Consider the following 22,445-nt stretch of genomic DNA (forward strand, 5'->3'; position numbering starts at 1 on the left):
CACGGGAGACCACGCATCGCATGCCTCCTTCCACACAGTGTCCAGACAGGCATGTCCAGAGGGACAGCACAGACAGAAGGCCTTGGGGAGACTGGGAAGTGATGGCTCAATAAGAACAGGGTCTCTTTGGAGGGTTGATAAGAACATTCTGGAACTAGAGAGTGGTGGGCTACATAACACTGACTATACTAAAAACACCACAGAATTACTTCAAAATGATTGATTTCATATGAATCTCACCTGAGTTTATAAAAAGCAGAAACAAAAGTAAGAGAAAGATTCAAGACCAAGAAAACCATAATGCCTGGACCCCAATCCTGGCTCCTGTGAACCCTCAATCTGCCACTCACCAGGCAGCACTGTCTGGAAGAAGCCGCGTCACAGAGAAAAGCCCTTAATCCCCAACCCTCCCCTGCAGAGCTGGGCCAGGCCTGTGGCTGTCCCAGGTCCCCACACCAGCACCTTCCAGTGCTGTAGAGCCTCCATGAGCTGACGCTTCAAATCTGAGAAAGCGGAGTTGGCCACCTCTTCTGCCCCCAGGTGACCGGGGAGTGTGGCGTGGGACAGAGGAGAGTGCAGGGCAGAGTTCTCCCGCCCACAGGCAGGAGTAAGAGCAACGCTCCCCACTCCAGGCACCCCCCTTGGTGGCTTCCACAGAGACATGGTAGACCCACTTTCTCTCCTAGGTGAGCTACCCCATGAGAGAAGGGACAGCATTAGCTGTCATCTCACCTTGGCCACCTCAAACCACCCAAGAAAGGGATTCCAGGACCTTCTTGCATGCTACCATCAGAGAGCAACACCCCTGATTTCCTGTCCCCTACTCCATCTGGCTACCCTGTCCTACCACAGCCCCTTTCCCCATCTGATGAGTTTGCGCCCCAACCCTGTAGAGAACCCTCTGCCTGCCATACCCCTCCTGCTGCTGCAGGGTTGCTGCTCACCACGAGAGTCAAGGCCTCCTGGCAACCCCTCCAAGGCACTTGGCTCTTTCCCTGCTTGTGCCCTTGGCAAAAACGGCCCCTGTACTTGGAAAGCGACCCCCTTCCATCCACAGGGCTCATTCCTGCTCAGCCCTCCAGTGTTGGGGGACACATTACCTCCTTTGATTCCCAGTCCTCCATCAGGCCCTGGGCCTCCCAAGATTTCTCAGAGACCCTTCTGTCCCCTGTCAGGGGGCTTCTACCTGGGCTTATTATCCTGTGATTCCTGTCTGTCTGCAGACTCTCAGGTCCTCTTCAGTGAGGGCAGGGATAAGTTCACTGCTGTATTCAGTAGATGCTCTTTAAATAATTGTCACATGACTGAATAAACATCTTGATTTATTTTGTGACAGTTATCAGTTGGCTTTTCCCCAATAATGTCTGTGGAGGTCCTGGCTCCAGGTGTTAGTCCTGATCCCCAGCAGGCTGAGTGGACCAGTGGTCCATTCAGGAGGCAGGGAACATCCTGAGGGGGTGGTCCAGGGCTCCAGGGCTCCCCTTGCAGCTGGAAGGAAGCTGGCTTCTTCCTTCAGCTCCTGAAATTGAGGGTTTGGAATTTCAACCCCAACAAGTTAATACCATGTTTCTGTTCCCGTCACAGCCACAGAGCAGAGCTGAGGAGCAGCAGACGCTGGGTGGCTTCCCTTCTGTGAGCCACCCAAGAATGGATCAGATAAAGACCAAGCTGTTTGTTTCTGTTTTACTCTAGAACAAGGTGGGTGATGGCAGAGGCCAGGGCTGTCTGCCTCTCTGCTTCCAGAGGCACAGGGCTCCAGGGAGGATGTCTGCGGTAGTGTCCCCAAAATGCTTCCCTCGGGACCTGGACCTTCAAGGAGCTGTGAGCTTCCCTGACGTCTCCGAACTCCCACATTCTCCCAGGACCCAGAATGTGCTTCCAGACACCAGCCTGCCCCCCTCAAGGCAGAGGGTGGGGTTCCTGGGGCTGAGCAGACTCAACCTGCATTTGACTTTCAAAATCAAAATGTCCTTGTGACCCCATAAAGCTCAGTTCCCGCTGCTCTTCTTTGAGGCCCAGGCCTCCCCGTCTCCACATGGCCCCATCGGGAAGGCAGCCATGGTTTCAAGCCTGGCAGACACTCTTGGCTTCACTTCACAAGAAGAGGCTGAGGGTGATGGTCTCGAGCCCTGGGAGGCAGGGCCCCCTTTTGGCCTTGCTCAAGATCAGGCAGACTGTTTGCTGAACTCGCAGATGAATTTTTTTTCTGCCCCCAATGATTACCATCTAACTCGCTGTGCGTGTTTGTGTGTGTGCACGAGTGTGTGTGTGTGTGTGTGTGTGTGTGTGTGTGTATAAAAATTGCTATAGTGATCATTTTTAAATTGGAGCAGCTTGGCAGAGTTAGGTATGTCCCAAAGGTGCAGCTGGCCACTCACTAGCTCCTGATATCGCCATTGCCCCTGTCACCCAGCAGCCACTCCCCTCTCCTGCCCCTCACCTGAGCACTACCAACTTGCTTTCTGTCTACCTGGATCTGCCTGTTCTGGATGCTTCCTATCAATGGCTTTGTACACCTCGTGGCCCAGAGCGCTGGCTCTTTGACCTGGCCTTAAGGATGGTCCTTGTGTCATGAGTTAGAGCCTCATTCCCGCCCAGGGCTCAACTGCGGCCTGTAGTTCGGATAGAGGGTAGACCACATTTTGTTTATCCATTCACCTGCTGATGATGAGGATTATTTCCTCCCTGACAACATGGGATGGGCCCATGGCACCCCAGTGAGCCCGGGGCTCCTGGCACATGGTGGGCATCTGTGAAGGAGCAGTGGAATGGCAGAGGTGGGTCCCTCCCTGCAGGCCTGGTGACTTCCACAGGAGGCCCTTCCCCGCCTGGGGCCTCTGGGCCTTTGCCCCTCCTACCTGAAATCTGTGGGAGCTGAAGAGCTTCCTCAATATGCTCCTGAAGTCGCGGGTAGGCTTGGGTGCCGACCTGGGCGCAGCCTCGGCATCCCCCGCGCCACCCTCCTCGCCTGAGGCTGGCACGGCTGGCGGCTCCTCCTCCTCATCCTCCTCCTCGTTCTCCCATTTCTTGTAGTTGATGTTCCAGGTGTGGTAGTCGTCCCCGACCACGGTGAAATGCCTCAGGAACTTGCTCATCCTCTCGGCAGGAGTCCTGCGTGTGGCCCTGCGGGGGACGACCTGGAGGGCGGGACAAAGGCAGAGCTCAGGCAGGGCTGAGGGGAGCAGGCCCAGGTGGCCCTGGGCGCTCAGAGCACCCTGAGCACAGCTACACGAGGTCTCAGTGGTTTCTGGTGCTTTTATTTTTAGAATCCAGGGGCTCAGTGTTGGTGAGGGTGAGGCAACAGGAAACCCCAGACCCCGCCAGACCTGTCCCTGCGGTCAGGCCGGCAGGAACCAGCGGAATCGGTACTACGGCCCAGTCACAAAATACCCACAGCAGCCCCAGGCCCGGAAGAGCCGCCCTGTAGTTCAGACCTCACGGGAGGTGAGCACAGGGTGTGGGGAGGAGAGGGCGACCAGTAAAACACCCAGAGTCTCACAGAGAAGTCGGGGTACACTCGCCCTCCATGCCACAGATCCGTCCTGGACAGGGACTTCATCCAGTGCTGTTTTAACTACACTGACAGTTGTTTAAAGAGGGAGAACTTCAAAGAAAAGCAGGTATTCCATCCCTTTACTTTACCCATCTTATCCTACCAGAGATCAACATTTTTACCAAGTAATATCACTCATAGGTATGAGTACAAGAATAGGTGATATGACAAGTAGAACAGGGAAAGACAGTCCAAAGAGACCCATGTCCCTGTGGGAACTTGGAGGTGAGGTGTTAGCAATCCACACCAGTAGGAATAGATTAGAGAAGTCAGGACATCTGACTTCACCATTAGAGGAAAAAAAAAAAAAAATCCAGTCCCTACCTCATGCCACACACAGAATAAATTTCAGATGCCTTAACATTAACATGCATATGTTAAAACAAAACTTAAGGCATCAGGACAAATACAGGCAGGTATCTTCATGGCCTCAGGATAGGAAAAGATTGTATACATAACACACAAAATGTAAAATAGATGCATCCAAACCAAAAGCTTTCATATGACATGCATGTGTGTACACACAAACACACATCCCTGCAAAATTAAGACTTCCCACAGACCGAGAGTAAATATTTGCAATATACTTAACACTCGAAGATTTAGAGTTCAGAATATAGGAAGAAATCTTATAAATCAAAAAGAAGAGGACTGGGCAGTGATATTAACAGGCAGATCAGGTAAGAGAAAATGCAAATGGCCCAGCGAGGTTCAACCTCACTAGTACTTAGGAAAATGTGAAAGGAAGCAACGGTTACATATATTTTCACTCCTGAGATTAGCAAGCATCTTCAAAATCTCTAATATCCAGTGCTGGGGATGGTGTGAAGCAGCAGGGTCTCTTGAACCCTAAAGTTAGGAATGGACACCAGTAGCTTCATTTGGGGAAGCAACTGGCATTGTCTGGGCAAGTTAAGTTGTATCTTTAAAAAAATTTTTTTTCAAATATTTATTTAGTTGTAGATGAACACATAGTATCTTTATTTATTTTTATGTGGTGCTGAGGATCAAACTCAGTGCCTCACACATGTGAGGCAAGCATTTTACCACTGAGCTACAGCCCCAGCCCCTTAAGTTGTATCTTAATCATCTAGTGATTCCATCCCTTCCCAGTGTCCAAAGAGAAACCTGTCCACACGTGCTCAAGTTGGTACCATGTTCAAGAACATTCACTGCAAATATCCATTGCCATAAATCTGGGCAGAAGAAAAATATCTCTTCATTATTCATGTGATGGAATGCTATACAGGAGTCAAAAAAAAAAAAAAAAAGAACTGAGCGTCCTCAACAGTAGATCCCTCCTTCCCTGGCTCTGGGTGCCACAATCTCCTAGTTCTCCTCATGTCAGTCTCTCTTGCAGGATCCTTGAAAGGAAGACCTTATATTTAAGTACTGGAATTCCCAGGGCCTGGGCTCTGCCCACCTCTCTTTTTGTTTTTAAGTCTCACTCAGCACCACGGCTTGAAAAACCATCTCTACCTGGATGATGCTTGAATTCCACCTCCAGTCCCATCTCCCACCTGAACTCCAGATTCACCAGCCACCGGCAGGCAGAGTATCTTCTTTAGTTGCATGACAGCTTCACAGTTAGCATGTCTAAAGCGGAGTTAGTCATTCTTCACCCAAACTGTCCCCATTTTAGTTTATGACATTTCATTTGTCCACTTCCTTAGGCCAAAAATGCAGAGCATCGTTCTTGACTCTTCTCCCACCCAACAGGGTCCTGCTGGCTCTGCCTTTCAACTGTGTTCCAAATAGGACATCCCTGGCCCAAGCCAATTGTTCCCTGTAATCTGCTGCTTGTATTACTGCAGTGGCCTCCTGCAGCCTCCCAACATCCCTTCTCTATAGTAACCAGAGAGAACTTTCTAAGACCTAAATGAGATCATGTCCCACCTCTACCTAACGCCCTCAGGTGATCCTTCACAGCACTGGGTCCCCCTTCTTGGACATCTGCCTGGCTCACACCCTCCCCGAGGGCAGATGTGCTCAGACCTCACCTCTTCTGAGACCCGGTCACTCCCCAGTCCCACCCATCTCCATCCCCTGCTTCACTTCCCCTCCCTACACTCTGCTGTTGGATGTCGCTGTGCACTCATTATCCGCCTTCCCCACTAGACTCCAGGATCCACAGAGAGGGACTTTTTCTTTCTTGTGCAACTGCACACCCAGTGCCAAGGACAATGCTTTGCACTTAACACCCAGAAACACTCATCTGAGGGACAGAGGAATACAGGAACGTGGGTAGACCTTTAACCCTGGCCAGTGTGGAATGAAGATGTGGAATAATATGAAATTTTCAAGTGAAAATTTGGAATTCATGGAAAATATTATGACTACATATTGTTTTTGGAATGTGTAAAAATATGAGCATAATCATGTAAGAGAATGGGATTTCCACTTCTGGCCATGCTTAAGTAATTAGTAGTAGATTATCCCTCCTGCTAGAAACAAATATAAAACTAGATAAGACATGAAATTTAGCTGGGCACAGTGGGGCACACCTGTAATCCCAGAGACTTGGGAGGCTGAGGCAGGAGGACCAGAGTTTGAGGCCAGCTTCAGCAACTTAGTGAGGCCCTGTCTTAAAAAACAATAAGGGGATATTGTATTACTGCAGGAGGGGGTAGAGAGAGAGGAGGGGAGGGGAGGGGAGAGGTGGGGAGGGGGGATGGTGGAGGATGGGAAAGGCAGGGGAGCACAACAGACACTAGTATGGCAATATGTAAATCAATGGATGTGTAACTGATGTGATTCTGCAATCTGTGTATGGGGTGAAGGTGGGAGTTCATAACCCACTTGAATCAAAGTGTGGAATATGATATGTCAAGAAATTTGTAATGTTTTGAACAACGAACAATAAAAAATTAAAAAAAAATAAAAGAAAAAAGAAAAAAAATAAATTTAAGTAGGAAAGTTACCTCCATAGATATAAGAACAGAAGCACTAGGTATAGTGTAAGAAGAGCACTATGTATTATTGAGGAATAATTGGGGTTATAACATGCAAAAAAAAAAAACAATAAGGGATGGGGATGTGGTTCTGTGGTAAAGCACCCCTGGGTTCAATCCCTGTACCAAAAAAATAAATAAAAATAAAAATAACCATTATCTCTGAGAGTAGAGAATCAAATGATTTGAGCCCTCCCATCATCCTGACTTTATATGTAGAGATACCTTCTGGACTGTGGAGGTAAAAATTATATTTCAAGACTTAAGTCTCCCTCCTTCAGGGAGTACCAGAGGAAAGGAAGCTGGGCAGAGAAGGATCACCAAGGACTTCGGCTGAGTCCTAAACTTCACACATATGGAGCAGACTCCAGGAAGCAAGGAAAAAACCTTACTTTCAGGGGTGGAGGGAACTTCTGGGGAGTTGTGAACTTGAACAACTACCATATCCACAGGGCTGGATAGGGGGATGTATGAGTTTCCAATATCCAAAGTAGATTTTATTGAACACCTAAGCATTTGTAGAAATTCCAGAAAAGCAGGCCATAGAAATAGGCCAAATTTAAGCCTTTACAGTAAGAGCTACCTTAGACTCATCCCAACAAAACTTTAAACAAGCTTTGAAAAGATTAAGCTGATCCCCAACTAATTAGTGGAACAAAACTCAATACTCTGTCAGGGAAGACAACAGCATGCACTTGACAACAGAGAATACATATTGTCCAGCACACAACAAAAAAATTATTAGATAAAGAAGCAGAAAAACGTGGTCCATAATCAGTATAAAAATCAATTAATAAAAGACTCAAATGGATATAGATAATGGAACTGGCCAACAAAGACTACCATGACAAATATATTCAAAGATTTCAAGGAAAACATAAGTTTAATGAAGGAACAAAGAATCTCAATAAAGGAAACTATGAAAAAGATTCAAATGGTGACTGTGGAACTAAAAAATACATATATGAAATGAAGAATCAATAGATGGACTAACATCTGATAAGATACTACAGAAGAAAAGATCAGCAAACTTAAGGACAGGGTAATAGAAAATACTAAGTGGAAAGAAAAATGGCTAAAAGCAAAAAAAACCCACAAAAACTCAGGGACACTATCAAGTGATCTAACATGTCGGTGTCTGTTGTAATGAAAGGAGATGGTAGGGAGATTAAGGAAGAAAATTTTTGAATAAATCCTGGCTTTAAATGTCCAGATTAGATTTAAAATACACACACACACACACACACATATATAAAAACATATAGATCCATGAAGCTCAATGAACTGCAAGCAGGAAAAACATACAAAAGAATGTACTAGAAGGAGACACCAAATTCATTATCCGTGGTTCCTCAGGGAAGGGTAAAGGCTATAGCAGTCAAAATGTGAGAATCAAAAAGTACTCGAACTCTACCTGGAAAATATCCTTTCGAATTATCCAGAGATTTGATTAAAATATGACAAAACATTAACATCTTCCAACTCAGGGTGAAGACCACATAAGTCTTTACCAATATTTCATTCTTTTGTATTTTTAATATTTTTTTTTCAAAGTAAAATGAAAATCTCTCTCCAGCTTGGGTGCACACTCAAGGATTTTTCCATGATAAGTTTCACGAGCTTAGAGAGAAGACCTGGGCTGGTCCACCCAGTTTTTCACAAATGGGGGCATTTCAGAGATGGGGAGCAGGGCTTGCTCATGGCCAGCAAATTGGCAGCATCACACTTGAGACAGACTGAAACGCAAGCTCTCTGGCCCCGGTCCACCATCCTGTCCTCTGATCTACGGGACCTTATAAGTTTCTAAGCTCTAACTTTGGTCAAAGAATGCCATTTCCTTCACAAACCTGTGAACCCCACATTTTCTAGTTAAGTGCCCTGGGGAAGCCCCGGCACTATAAAGACAGCGAGGCCATAGGTGAGGTGAGCAGGGGGGTGGTTGTTAAAAAACTCTGCACCCAGGAATCCAGTCTGGGCTCCAGGCTGCCTCCCTGTCCCATCCCCGACGTTCTTCAGGCACCTTGGGAACCTCAGACATGAGATTTCTCCCGATGCCGAGAGGCCTGAGGACAGCTGATGAGCCCCCCATAAACTCCTTGGGGCTCCTGCAGTCTCTCGCTTTCTGATTCTTTCCCCAGCCACGATCCTGGGGCCGTGTACAGCTCTCTCCTCACCTCCACAGTTTCCTTCCTCCTCTGCCACCACCCAGTCTGAGCTCTCACCTCCATTGCCCAGGAAGGCCACACAGCCTCCGACTGATCTGATTCCTCCAGGGCACTCTCCGCCCATCAGCCTGAGTGGGCTCTGTGAACCCTCACCCTTGACCTGCTTCTCCCTGTGGTAGCCTTTTACTCTTACAATGAGAGTGCAAGGCCTCATGTGACATGCGCAGCCCCAAGGGCTTGGCCTTTCTCCTTCCCCACAGCCTGCTCTCTGTGCTCAGACCACACTGGCCACCATCTGTCCCTCCAATGCTCCATGCTGCCCCAGACTGAGCCTTACACAGGCTGTTCACTCAACCTGGCCTGCTCTCCTCCCCACTCCGAGCTTGGCTCACTCTTACTCAGGCTTAACGCCTTGGCTGAAGTACCACTTCTTCCGAGAGGTCCTCCCTGACCTCTGAGATCTAAACAGATCCTCTCCCAGTTTGATAACCTCTCTGCACACTCTTGACTTTTTCTTGAGAGCCCTTATCATGGTTTCCAACAGGAAATTGTTTGGTGTGCCGTTGATGTATTTCTTCTCTCTTAGCATTTAAACTCCATGAAGGTGGGATCTGTGTCACCTGAGTCTCATGTGACATCTGACTCATGGCAGAAGCCTCTGCACACCTGTCAGCCAAGGACGCTGATACCCTGCCTCCCCTGCCAGGTCATAATTTCCCCCCAGAAACACACCACCCGGCAGACGAGGAGGGCTGCCTCAGCCACTTGTCAGCATGGTGGACGCTCAGGGTACTCTACAAAAACCACAATTATTTTTATTTCACAGGAAAGTTTTCTTTCCGAAACCTCGTGACCAGTAAAGAAGCAGCTTTTAGCAATTTGGGATGAAGATATTTGTGGCGCCCAGCAGAGCAGAAAATAATTCTGGTTTTAAGTCAAGACTGTCCTGGCAGAAGCAGAAAAGTTCCAGAAAAGGGCTAAGGCAGAGCTGACCGCAGAGCTTCTGTGGGCCCCTGCAGCTTCACCACGCTGGCCCCTGGGCACCCATGGGAAGGGGTGGACCAAGACACAGGAGCCCTTCCCGGTGCCTGGCCGGGGCAGCCCCTAGCGTGCGGGCTCTGACTCTCCTAACAAGGAACGCCCTCCTCTCCACCTTTGCCAGTGTCTGCAGAGCCTGCTCACCCACCTGCTGCCGGGGTGCCCCGTGCCCCCAGATCTCTCAGGTACAGGAACTGCTAATGGAGTTCCTTTGTGCCTTAAGCTTGGTGGAGCTGTTTCTGTCACTTGCAACCCCAAGAACCTACACCATAGAGTCACTGACATGGACACCCCCCGGCTCCCTCTCCCCTGCATGAACCTGGGCTGTCCCTGTGACATCCCAACACTCCTGTCTCCAAGGCCACCCTCCTGTACTGAAGTCCAAGACTCCGGTTCCTACTGGTTTAACCGCAACCACCCACTTGTCCGTCTCTTCTCCTGATCTCTCTCCTGTCTCTGCCTCTCAGGCTCCTGTGCCATGTTCCTGTCCCCACGCTGGTTGCTCTGGGCTGGGGGACACTGCCCATTTGATGGTCTTGGCATGCCCGTGTTCTCAGTGTGGTTCACATGGAAATCAAAGCCTGCCGCCTGCTGTCTGAGGTCCTTTGTTTGCCATGACCCAAACTGAACTCATTTCTCCCCTAAATCTGCACACTGTCCCTCCAATGAAGAAGGAGTCCCTCGGCTCCTTCCTCACTAGAGCCTCCTTGGTTCCACTCTCCGGAGGCCACGTGCCTCCCCGCCTCCTCTCCAGCTCAGGCGCCCTCCCGGCATCAGCCTCTTCCCTGGCAGGGCCAGAGGCCTCCTCCTGCGACCCAGTCAGGCTGCCCCCACTGCAAGACCCTCTCAGGATGAAGCGTGGGTTTTTTTTTCAAGCGTGGCCTCTTGCCAGGCGGGGCCTCCTCCCGGCCTCATCTTCCTGTCTTCTCTGTGGCTGCCACACCCCGGGCTACTCCAGGCTCCTCGGGTTCTAGGTGCCCCTACTCCCTCTGCTCCTGGGACCCCACCAGCCTGCTCCGTAGTCGGCGCTGCCCTCTGCCAGCTCATCCTCGCATTTTGGGCAGAGGTCCTGCCTGCCTGGAGGCCTTCCAGCGATCCTTCCCCATCTACCTGTACCCAGGCCATCGCCTCTCTGACAGCTGGGCCGTGGTGCTGGGGGTGGGGTAGGGGGTGGGCAGGGACCCTTCTCTCTCCATCACTGGGAGGGCTCCATGGGTATTTAATCCATGGACTCTCAGCACGTGGCCATGACAGGAGCTGCCCCGCCCAGCGTGTTGGCTAGGGCACAGGACAGGTGCTGCTCCAGGACAGCTACAGCCTGAGGGGAGAAAGCAAGAGCAAGACCCAGAAGGGGCCAGAGCAAGGTCCCCAGTGCCCTGAAGCCACTGTCTGCAGGAGGGGAAAGTCCCTATTTCAGGGCCCTCCAACGACTACAGAGAAGGTACTTTTTAAGAAATTCAGTCACCTCGCGATTCCCAGGGCCTACAGCTTTTTGGTCCCCATCTCCCCGGCTCCGGCCCAGAACTATTCTTGGGAACCTGATGTGCCAACCGGCCACCACCTGCACCCCGGCTCCAGCAAGGGCAAGGGCGGCCAGAGCCCCTGCCACCAATGTTTATTCTATCTCATGCGCTGCTCCTGTCCCCTGGCTGTTCTGTTTCAACTCTAACAATGGGTGGAAACCAATGCCACCATTAGGGTCTCGTGGACGGAGGTGAGTCACCCCAAATCACACACTGCCAGAAACCAGGAGAGCCGTGCCTGCCCTGGGCTGTGACCTGGAGACCACGTTCTGGGACACAGGGCCCCAGGAGTCAGGAGCCAGAGAGTACAGATCCCCCAGCTCAGAGGGTGCGGCGGGTTAAACCGTGGTCCCCCAAACTCCTATGCCCTCAGAATGTGACCTTATTTGGAATGTGGGACTTTACCTGTATAATTAAAGATCTTGATACACTCGTCCTGGAGTGAGGGAGGGGCCTATCTAAATCCAGTGACCAGTGTCCCTAGGAGGAGAGGCGAGGACGTGAACATGGAGGAGACGGGGGTGATGCCTCCACAAGCCAGTGACACCCAGGACTGTCGGCCCCACCCATGCTAGAGAGAGGCCTGGGACAGATCCTCCCCCAGAGCCTATAGGAGATCCTGCCGACACGATTCTGAACTTCTGGCCTCCAGAACCAAATCAGAGGGAATTCCTGTTGTGCTCGGTCCTGAGCCTGTGCTACGCGGGGACAGCTATCGTAGGACACTAACACAGAGTCTGTCTATGGACCACATGCTCTGTCCTTTCATCCTCCCAGGCCACCTCCCACCTGGTCCCCAAGGAGGAATCAAGCTTCTCCAGAGGCCACCAAACCGCTGTGCAGATGCAGCGCATCTCTGCAGCTGGTACCGGCAGCAGGGGCTTCCTCTGTGCCCAGCTTGCAGGCCACCCCCCTGCTCTCACTCGACGCCTCTGATGACCAGTAGAAACAGGTAGAGTGACGGGAACAGCCTCTCCATCTATGGGAGGGAAAACAGGCGCGGAGAGGAGAGAAGCTGGCCTCAAGTCCCACTGTGTCACACACCAGCAGCCGGCATAAGACAGGGCAGTGGGCACTCCTGGAGCCCCTGAGGGGCATGTTGACAGGTAGGCCCTTTGTAGAAGGGCCACCAGACATTTCCTCCCTCCTCCCTCCCCCTCCTCCTCCTCCTCCTCCTCATCTTCCTCCTTGTCTTCCTTATCTTCCTCCTTCTGCTCCTCCTCTTCCTTCTTCTCCTCTTCTTCTAGGACACACAGTCTTGCAATCTGGCCCAGTCTGGCTCCAAACTCCTGGGCTCAAGTGATCCTCCTGCCTCAGCCTCCCAAGCACCAGGGAATATAGTCAATTGGAAAAAAAAAAGAAAAAAGAAAATTTCCCTTTTGCCCTGCCAGGTATGGGAGTGTAGGAAGGAACTGGGCTCAGACAGGTTTCTACCAAAACTCAACCTAACAACAGACACACGTTCATATGGACACTCCCCACAGCCCCCTAACTCAGCCCCAAACTGGAAACAACCCAAAATTCTGTTGCTAAATACACCACGGTAGACCCGTGCTGCAGAGCAGCGTGTGCAGCCATGCAGAAGGTGGCAAGTGACAGAGCCATGCTGAAAGTCCCCGATCTGCGCTCACAGGGAGAACTGACAAAAATCAACCTCCCAAACCACATGGTTTCTCCCGGGAGTGGAGGAGAGTGGGGCTGGCATGCAGGGTGAAGAGGAACTTTCCATATTTTTTCCTGTAAGTTTTAACCATAAGAATTGTCATTTGGAGGGCTGGAGATGTGGCTCAAGCGGTAGCGCGCTCGCCTGGCATGCGTGCGGCCCGGGTTCGATCCTCAGCACCACATACAAACAAAGATGTTGTGTCCGCCGAGAACTAAAAAATAAATATTAAAAAAAAAAAAATTAAAAAAAAAAAAAAAAGAATTGTCATTTGGAGAGGAAGATCCAGCCTTTAAAGAATCAAATGGTGAGCTGGACGAGGTGGGGCACACCTGTAACCCCAGCAACTCAGGAGGCTGGGTCACAAGTTCAAGGCCAGCTCAGCAACTTAGCAAGGCCATAAGTAACTTAGTGAGACCTGTCTCAAAATAAAAAATAAAAAGGGCTGAGGATGAAGCTCAGTGGTTTAAAAAAAGAAAGAAAAAAATTAAGTGGTAAATGAGTATTCAGTGGGGGCAGGGAGAGAATGAATCCCTGAATAAGGAAAACCAAAATAACTAAAGATATAATTCAAAAAAACTTTCTGGAAATAAATGAGGACTTTTTTTTTAAATGCCATTTTTGTAGGTTAAAACTGGTGTAAATTGTGAATTTCATAAAGTTCAACCTAATATATGTTTATATATAGGCATGTGCATTGATTTAGTTTCTTATGCTGAGAACTTGTTTGTGTAGAGTTGTTTAAAACAAAAAATGATAAGTAAATGATAAATCCAGCATATAAACTCTAGTCTACTGGCTTTATTTCAAGACACTCTGCTGAGGGAAAATGTGGCAGAAAAGGATTTAGAAAAAAAAAAGCAATAAGAATGATGGTCACTGTAAGAGGAGGAATCAAGGTCCCGAGCTGTGGTCTTCTGTCCTTAGCAGATGGGGACACTGAGGTCCTGCAACGTGGCCACCCAGGCCATGGGAATTGCCTCTGGTTCTGCTGCCTCCTGGTCCCCTCCCAGGCAGTCTAGGGAACTGCCCCACAGAGCCTGTCACTGTGGCCCTGATCTGCATATCAGCAATAATTGACCCTTGGTCTGCCCTGCCTCTGCCACCTCTTCGCAGGGCCTTTGCACATGCAGGTTCTGCTGTCTGGAATATGTAACCTGCTTCGCCTTGTCATCTCGCTTCCTTTCCCTCTTTCAGGTCCCTCTCAAGCATTCCAGCTCATGGGACTGGCCCAGGGCTCCCCAACTGCAGGTTCACATCCACCTATTTGTGTGACTGAGTCTGTCACCCCTGTCCCTGACTGAGCACTGCCCAGCCAGGTGGGCTCCTGCCTTGGGGATACACACGGGATGGAGGGATGAAACCCTGGGCAGATCTTTCACACGGGGAGGCAGGGCAACTTCAAGGGCAGTTCACCTGCCCCCTGGGAGGCTCTGTTCTGAGGAATGCCTATTTTTAAGATCAGGGAAGTCTTTAAATAAGCGTAGAAGGTTTTCCTTTTCTGGGGCGGGGAGGAAGTGTGTCCGAGGTTCATAAAACAACGCCCGTGAGGTGGGAGGGGGCCCTACAGCTGGGAGCACACCTGGTAGCCCAGGTCCCCAGCCTGTGTTTCCTTCCCGAGCTGACAGGCCTGGCTGCATATCTGGCACAAAGATTGTAAGGCCGCGGGGAGACCATAGCTACAGGAGTGGACGGCACAGGTCACTGGAACCCTCTCCAGAGCACCTACAGTGGTAGGAGCTCTGTGCAGAGTGCTTTATAGCACAGGGCAGGAACCCTGTGGGGGGAGGGGGTCCCAAATCATCTCCGTTTACAGATGAGCAAACTGGGAACAGAGAGGTAAGCAACTTGCCCCAGGTCACACAGCCAATGAGAAGCAGAGCTAGGACACCAACCCAGGCTGCCCAGCATATGCCTTCCTCTTGGGTGACCCTTGTGAACACTGCCAGCTCCCAGCTGGTGAAGTCCCATGTTGGGTGGGGAGCTTGGGACAGTTCTCTTCAGTAAGACATTAGACTTCATATCCTGCCTCCTGGCACGCACTGACTCGCACAGTCTGCAGCCAACTCTGCAGTTACTGCGTGTGGGACACCCAGACTTCCCACTTTACCTTGTTCTATACCCTAAGACAGCCCACTAAATGGATTTCAAGACCAGCAATGAGTTTGACGGTCACTGGTCTGAGGGGAGAGGCCCTGCCTATTTCCCTGGAGGAAGGAGAAGATGACAGAGAAGTGAGAGAGTCCCAAGGTCCAAAGTCTGGAGCAACAGCCATAAGGGCATACGTTGTGCTGCTGGCTTCATAAACGCAGAGGAAAAACATTTTCCAGAAATTAAGAGTTGTGCTGGGCTCTGTGGTGCAGGCCTGGAATCCCAGCAACTCAGGAGGCTGAGGCAGGAGGATTGCAAGTTTGAGGCCAGCCTCAGCAACTTAGCAAGACCCTGTCTAAAAATTTTAAAAAAAAAAATACACTAAGGTGGCGCTGGGAGTGTAGCTCAGTAGTATAGTGCCCCAGGGTTCAACCTCCAGTACCTGAAGAAATAGATAAGAGTTGTCACCAGCATGGCTCAGTCCCCAGGGACAATGTCTTAGTGATGCTTCAGCCATGGAAATGACAGAGACAGCAGTTCAGAGTCTCCCGTTTCCTTCTCCACATTCCACAGAGGGGACCCTGCCCTGCCCAACCAGTGGCTCTTGGCCTTAGATGCACGTTAGAATCACCTAGAAACTTTAAAAAGTCCTAATGAACCTCCAGATTCAGAGGTTCTGCTTTACTTGGCCTGGTGTGGTGATTGCTAATGTGCAGCCAAGGCAAACAACCTGCACCGGAAAGAGCCCACAGGTGCACCCTCAGCCTGCACCCAAAATGAGCTAAAGGGCTACAAGGGCGTCTCAGCAGCCGGGTGGGACACTCCTGGAATCCCAGTGACTTGGAGGCTAAGGGAGGAGGATCACAAGTTTGAGGTTAGCCTCAGCTCTGCCTCTCACTGGCTGTGTGATGTGGGTCAAGTCACTTGGCCTCTCTGTTCTCAGTTTGCTTCTCTGTAAGTAGACACAACTTGGTGGACAGTCTCAAAAAATGCAAAGGGTTGGGGACAGAGCTCGGGGGCAGAGCACCCTAATTCTCAGGTTCCCCAGATGGGGCGGGCGGATGCCACTGCCTGCATTGCACTGAGGAGTCAGGCTGGCCGATGGGCCCCTTGTACTCACCATGGAGCCTGCGATGTCCACACCCTGCGTGCTGCAGCCAGCCGCCCCCGCCCCCAGTGCTGATGAATCCTCCACCACAGCTCTGCAAGCTATTGTCCCACTTTACAGAAGAGGAAAACTGGGGCTCAGAGAGGGAGGGAGAGGCAGAGAGGGACCCCACAAGAGGACAGTGTCATGGCCACTGCAAATCAGGTCTGCCTGGGGCTGGAAATCCCACTGCTTTCTCCCACAAAATGGCTGTTTTCTTCTTAAAGACCAGGAGAACCAGTCAATGAAACAGCTCTAGGGGCAAAGCCACGAAGGCTCGGTTCTCAGGACACGAGGAGCCTGACCAGCTCGACCACGAACACAAGCCTGATCTTTGGCCAGGAAGAGGCGGGTTTGTCCCAGGTGGTCCTGACCCCTCTTCCCAGCTCCTGGACGTGCTGTCCAGGGCCAGCCTTGGTGTGGTGACCCCCAGGAGCTCCCCAAGGTGTGTCCCCTGTTGGTTCAGCCTCCCGTTGCCTTGCAGGGGCCATGCCCTGGTGACGGCCTGTGACAAGGCGCCCCCCTCCCCTGCACCTGCCCAGCTTCAGTCAGACGCCCGCCTCCTCGGGACCCCTGCCCGGCTTTACCTGGCGAACAGACTTTGCCCTACTCCACTCTGTCTAGTGGGGATGGGGCAAAAGCACGGCCACAAAAGGGAACAGCAACAATCCAGACCTCTGTCACCTCCCCACCTCTTCCACCACCTCCTCTCAGATTTGCATCTTTGACAATTATAATCAAGGACCGGAGACCAGGGACAGGCCTTTTCGATGGCCAAGAAAGTTCCTGAGGAGTCAGAGGGTCTTACTGAACCTGACGGCTTCTCATTTTTAGCACCTTTATCAGCAACACCAAGACCATGTTTTCTCATAGCTCTGGGATCGAGATGTGCCTTTGCCTGTTTTGCGTTTTCCCCGCGGTGCTGGGGGTCAAAGCCAGGCCTCGGCACTCCCCCGTGGCCTGCCGGGGACCCCGTTCTTCACAGCACATGCAATAACGGCGCAGGTACAGTCAGCGGCATCTGACACGCTAAGAACATAGCGCCACAAGTGACTTTTTCCTTTTGATGGATTGTTTCCTTTCCCTTAATGAGATGGACACACTTGAATGCCAACATCCTCACCAATCTTGATACACACTGTCACCTCTGCTCAGCACAGCTGCAGGGGCTGAGCAAGTCCCCAGCACAGGTGCCCCGGCGCTGGCCTCGCCGGGGTCAACCCAGCTGCCTGTACCTTTTTGGTTCACTTAACTTAAAGGAGAATTGCAAACAAAAGAAAAGTCACCGCCATTTCCACACCTTTCTTCGACACTTTGTTACCTGGAACTTGGGGACCACCTAACTCTCACAGCCACTTGGCCACCTGCCACGCACATGAGGACACACAGGTTGCTACCACTCTGTGTCCTGCTGACCCCCATGTGGCTTCTTGGGTCTGCCCCAGGCACCCCGCTGCCACCGTAGGCTCCTGTAGCTCGCCCCTCCACAGCCGGCCCCCAGGCCCTTGGGAGGAACTCTGGAAGGGGAAGCCGACACTTCCTTCCCCCCTTGCAACTTTTACCACTGATATACCCCAAACCCAACCAACCCACACCCCAATGTCAAGTCCTGCATGGGATGGCCACAGGACACAGGAGGCCAAGCTTTGCTGTGAAGTCAGGCTGGGTTGAAACCCGATTTGCCACTTCCCAGCTGTGTGATTCTGAGCAAGTGGCTTTAGGTCTCTGTGTCCAAATATCCTGACCTGTAAGACGGGATGCTAAAGAAAAGTCCCAACAGACTCAGCATCTCCCTGGTGTCTGCAGACCCCGATTCCTTGATCCTCCTGACAGCCCTTGGGGCTGAGGTGGGAACTAATCTTTCTGTCATCTTCCAGAGGAGGACACTGAGGCATAAGGAGGTGAAGGGCCGGGCTTTGTGACTCAGGGTTGTTAAAACAGGAATTTACCTTTACATCACTGGAGGCCATCTTCTTGCGGTCTCTGGATCTGGAAAACAAGAACATATTTGTTTGGATCTGTCAGTCTGCTGCTGTGGCCCCAGCATGCACCTGGCAATCTCTCCTTACAGATTAGGTCTATGTTAACTTAGTGTCAACAGAGTTTGAAAATAGCATAAAGCTCACAATGTATGTAGAAGGACATGTACCCTGGATACACACCCCAAAAGAACTGAAAACAAGAACTCCAACAAACACCTGTTGGAGTACTTGGTCCACATTTTGGAGATGGTGAACAATATGTAGTAGAAGTATTCACCATCTCTGAAAGGTGGAAACAACCCATATGTCCATTGATGGGTATGGATAAACAGAATGTGGTATATCCATGCCATGGAGTATTACGCAGCCACAAACAGAAATGAAGCACTGACCCCTGCAAAGACACAGATGAACCTTGAAAACTCTATGCTAAGAAAAGGTGGCTGGACACAATATGCACATACCATGTGATCCCCACTTGTATGAAACAGCCAGAATAGGCAGAACCATGGAGACATGAAGGAGACTGGTGGATGCTGGGGACCAGGGGAAGGGAAGAGCAGGGAGTGGCTGCTTAAAGGGTTTCCTCTTAGGGTGATGACTGCTCTGGAATTAGATCCACGGGATGGCTTGATGGCAGCACGATATTGCAAATGCACTCAATGCTACTGAATTAGGAGCTTCAACCTGGTCCATTTAATGCTATGGAAATTTCACTCCAATTCCAAAGACAGACAATGCCCTGCAGTGGGGGGCTCTGAAAAAGACTCACACGCCTACCAGGGATGTGGGTGGTTGGCTGCTGTGCACCTGAGCAGTGGGAGGGTGCATAGTCTGCAAGTGTAGATGTAGAAAAGAGAAAGAAGATCCTGTCACAGCATGGCAGGGGCAGGATGGCCCCATCTACATAGGAAAAATATGCACGTGCTTTAAAAGCTTTTTTTTTTTTTTTTAAGTCTATAAGGGAAGCAGTGAGAGTGTTCACAGTGGTCATCTTTGGGAGCAGAGGGAGTAACCTGGACTTGGGCTTGAGTGACTGTCCTCCTCTTTGCTTCTGCAAAGTCTGAACTATAAGAATTCTGAGATGGGGGATTATCCAGTGGACCCACTGAACTCAGGGGGGGTCTTTGTAAGTGGAGGTAGATGTGAAGCAGAGGACACAGAGATCGGGAGGTGCCTAAGCTGTTGGCTTTGAAGACGAAGGGCCCGCTGCAGGCACCTCTAGAAGTTGGTAGGATGGGCCACCAGAGTCCCCCGCCCCCAGTCTGAGGAAGCAGGGCAGCCCCGGCAGCACCCCCTTCAGGCTCACAGAGACTGAGCATAGACTCCTGACCCACAGATCTGTACAGGAACAAATGTGGGTTGTGTCAAGCCACCAAGTCTGTGGTATTTGATCAATGGCAAAAGGAGACTAGCACAGCCAGCACGCTGAGGGTCAAGGGCACTCCTTGTAATAGCCACATAGGAGTCCCCTGTAGAGACGTGTGTGGGCGCCACTAGTGATGGACAGTTAGGTTCCCCAGTCTTTTCTTGCCTCAATGTGCCAATGAGTAATTCTACACGATTTGTGTTATTTTTATAATTAAAAGAGTAAAATATTAGCATTTGGGGAAAAAATTCACATTAAAAAAATAAAATAAAGCAAACCCCGGCTTTCTCTCCTCTCCCACAGTCTGGGTGCACACAGGACTGTGGAGAGCTTCTTTTGGGTTGGCTAACAGAGCAGCGTCTGCAGCCGGTGAGTTTAGCTCAGTGCAGCCCTGGCCCAGCACCCCGGGGCCTCCCTCACCCCTTCTGCATGAGATGGGCTCCAGCAGCTCCTTTACACAGATGAAGGTGAAGGGAAGGACCAAGGTGCTCTGGAGGGTCCCTTCCTCACAAGATAGGAAGCAGAGCTGGCACCCACGAACACCCAGCTTCACCCATTCAAGCAGCAGAAAATGTAGAACTCCCAGGCTCTCCCCCATTAAACTAGTCAAGACAAATAAAAGTGATAAAGCATGATGCTCACAGGCCTGTGGAGAAACTTATGCACACTTGTGGGGATCACTGCTCTAATGGGCATCTGGCAACAAGGGTCTGCTGCCTTCAAGATGATCAGACCCCTGACCTGAACACTTCATTTTGGAAATTATATGTCAAAGAAGTCATCTGACAGCAATGACAATATTTACACAAATGTACAACAATGTTTACAGCTAAACTGGATATTCTGGGTACAATCTAGAACAGCCCCCCCTTAGGGAAAAGCTGAGGAAGGCAGAGGGCTACTGGGAGGAGTGACAATATTGAGGTCTATGCAGAGAGGCAGAAATAACTCTGGTGAGCAACAAGAAGGGAGAAATGGAGGCCTCTGGTGCTTTACATTCTGCTGGCGATTGTACAAAATCATCTGAACCTTTACCAGATGCCAAGAACTGTGCTGTGTGAAGAGGCAAGAAAAAGAGGTCAGGTCAAGGGTAGGCTGATGTTTCAGCCCCAGGAGACAAAAAAACAAAACCCAAGGAAAGAAATACATAAGCGAGATCACACACACCCCGCCGCCACCCCCCCCCACCCGCCACCCTCAGCTGTGTGCTGGGAAGGAAAAAACCTGGTCACGCACTAGAAAGCAGCCAGCAGCCAGCGTGCGAGGGAGGCTCCTGCAAGTGGAGTGGTCAGACTCCTGAGGAAGTGACATCTATAGTTTCCTGAACATCAAGGGGACCAGTCATTCGAGATTTCAGGGAAAGGCGTTCCTGGGGAAAGGAGAGCCTTTGCTCTCACCCCTTGAGAGAGCAAGAAGCTTGGGAGAATGGGGAGACTCCTGATGGAGGACAGCGGCAGGAGATGAGTCAAGAGTGAAGCAGGAGGATTGCAAGTTCAAAGCCAGCCTCAGCAACTCAGCGACACCCTGTCTCAAAGTTAAATATAAAAAGGGCTGGGGATGTGGCTCAGTGGTTAAGCAGCCCTGGGTTCATCCCCAGTACCTCCCCCCCCAAAAAAAAGAAAGAAAGAAAGAAAAAGAATAATCACTTGGGGCCCAAGTATGGAAGGTAGATGAGGGTTTGGGGTCAAGAGTGCTGCAGGGAGGCCAAGGGGAGGCCCTCAGTGACGGTGACAATGGCCTGAACTTGGGGATCAAAGTGAGAACACAGAGGCCAGACTTGGATATGCTTAGGGGGAGATGGTGTGGGGTGGGGAATGGAGAACCAAGGCACCAAGGCGAGCTAGGCTGTGGCAAGAGCTCTCTGGGCTTCCTCCTTGCTAGACAGCAATGTGGTGGGGGAGGGCTGGAGGCCGCAGAGGAGACTGGAATTATGCAAGCCTTAGCTCAAAGCTTGTCAAAACCCTGTCCTCACCAGCTTTCCCCCAGGGGACTCGAAGGGGAGAAGTTGCTGGCTCTGATCTTGGTTTTACTCAAGTTCCTGGTAGGGGGACCTCCCGAAATACTGCAGATCTAAAGCCCCACCAGCCTGAGGTTTGAGGGGCCCAGGAGGAGGAGCGCTTCCAGAGGTGTGGGATGGGAGGGAGGGGACACAGCTTGGTAGGAAGCCGAGCTAAGTCTTTACACCAGGCATCTCACTTAATCTCCTCGGCATCCTGTGAGGTAGGTGCCAGGCTGAACCCCAGGGGGCAGATAAGGAAACTTGAGACACAAAGCGACAAAGTCACATGGCTAAGCCTGCAAGATCCCCTGCCCCGGCCTGGCAGAGGAACCTCCAGCATTCCTGGAGGGGGCTGGCTGAGAGGAAAACCCCCCCTCTCTCCTGGAGGTCACCCCAACCCTAGCCCACCATTATTGTTCCTTAGCTCCCCTGACCCAAGAGTGGGTGTTCCAAGGAATTTCCAGTTGAAGGACCTGCTGCCCTAGGCCTTCCTTCTGCAGGGACGGGTTGGGGGCTCACTTCGGGCTCCTCCTGGGGCACCCCGCCTGCCTTCCCTGTCCCTGTCCCCCTGGGCAGCAGGGGCGGGGGCAGGACAGAGGGATGGAAGGACGGGGCTCCACACAGACCTGGCTGTGAGTTCAGGCTCTGCCTCCTTCGGCTGCGACCCAAGGTACCGCGCGGCCTCTCCAAGTCCCGGCGTCTCCACCTGTGAGCGGGAGGGAGACCGCGATGGGCGCTGCGCCACCTGTTGCTGCCCTGGGTGATGAAGTGATGGCACCTGGCCGGGTCGCACGCGGTGAGAGAGGACGGTTCTTGGAACTGGACCCCAGGGGGACAAGGCCGCGGCGGGAGGGCTGCCCTGCAGCCTGGCACCTGGCAACGCGGGGTCCCGGGGTCCCTCCGCCCGCCGGGGCGCCGAGCACGGGCGCGGCTGCGGGCGGGTCCGGCGAGTCCCGTCGCGAGG

At 51.4% G+C, this 22,445-nt stretch overlaps 1 protein-coding gene across 2 annotated transcripts in view; it reads right to left on the reverse strand.

Annotated features, from left to right (window-relative positions):
- Positions 1 to 22,439, reverse strand: part of Hvcn1 (hydrogen voltage gated channel 1) — a 33,732-nt gene extending 11,293 nt beyond the window's left edge. For both annotated transcript variants that reach the window (XM_048785593.1, XM_015502507.2), the window contains exons 1-3: positions 22,108 to 22,439; positions 18,081 to 18,120; positions 2,859 to 3,137 (exon numbers count right to left, since the gene is read on the reverse strand). In XM_048785593.1, the coding sequence (XP_048641550.1) occupies positions 2,859 to 3,137; positions 18,081 to 18,101 (300 nt within the window). In that variant the 5' untranslated portion in view covers positions 18,102 to 18,120; positions 22,108 to 22,439. The remainder of the gene's footprint in view (positions 1 to 2,858; positions 3,138 to 18,080; positions 18,121 to 22,107) is intronic.
- Between the last annotated feature and the right edge of the window lie 6 nt (positions 22,440 to 22,445).

Source organism: Marmota marmota, unplaced genomic scaffold (genome assembly GCF_001458135.2).
Source record: "Marmota marmota marmota unplaced genomic scaffold, marMar, whole genome shotgun sequence".
Classification (NCBI taxonomy): domain Eukaryota; kingdom Metazoa; phylum Chordata; class Mammalia; order Rodentia; family Sciuridae; genus Marmota; species Marmota marmota.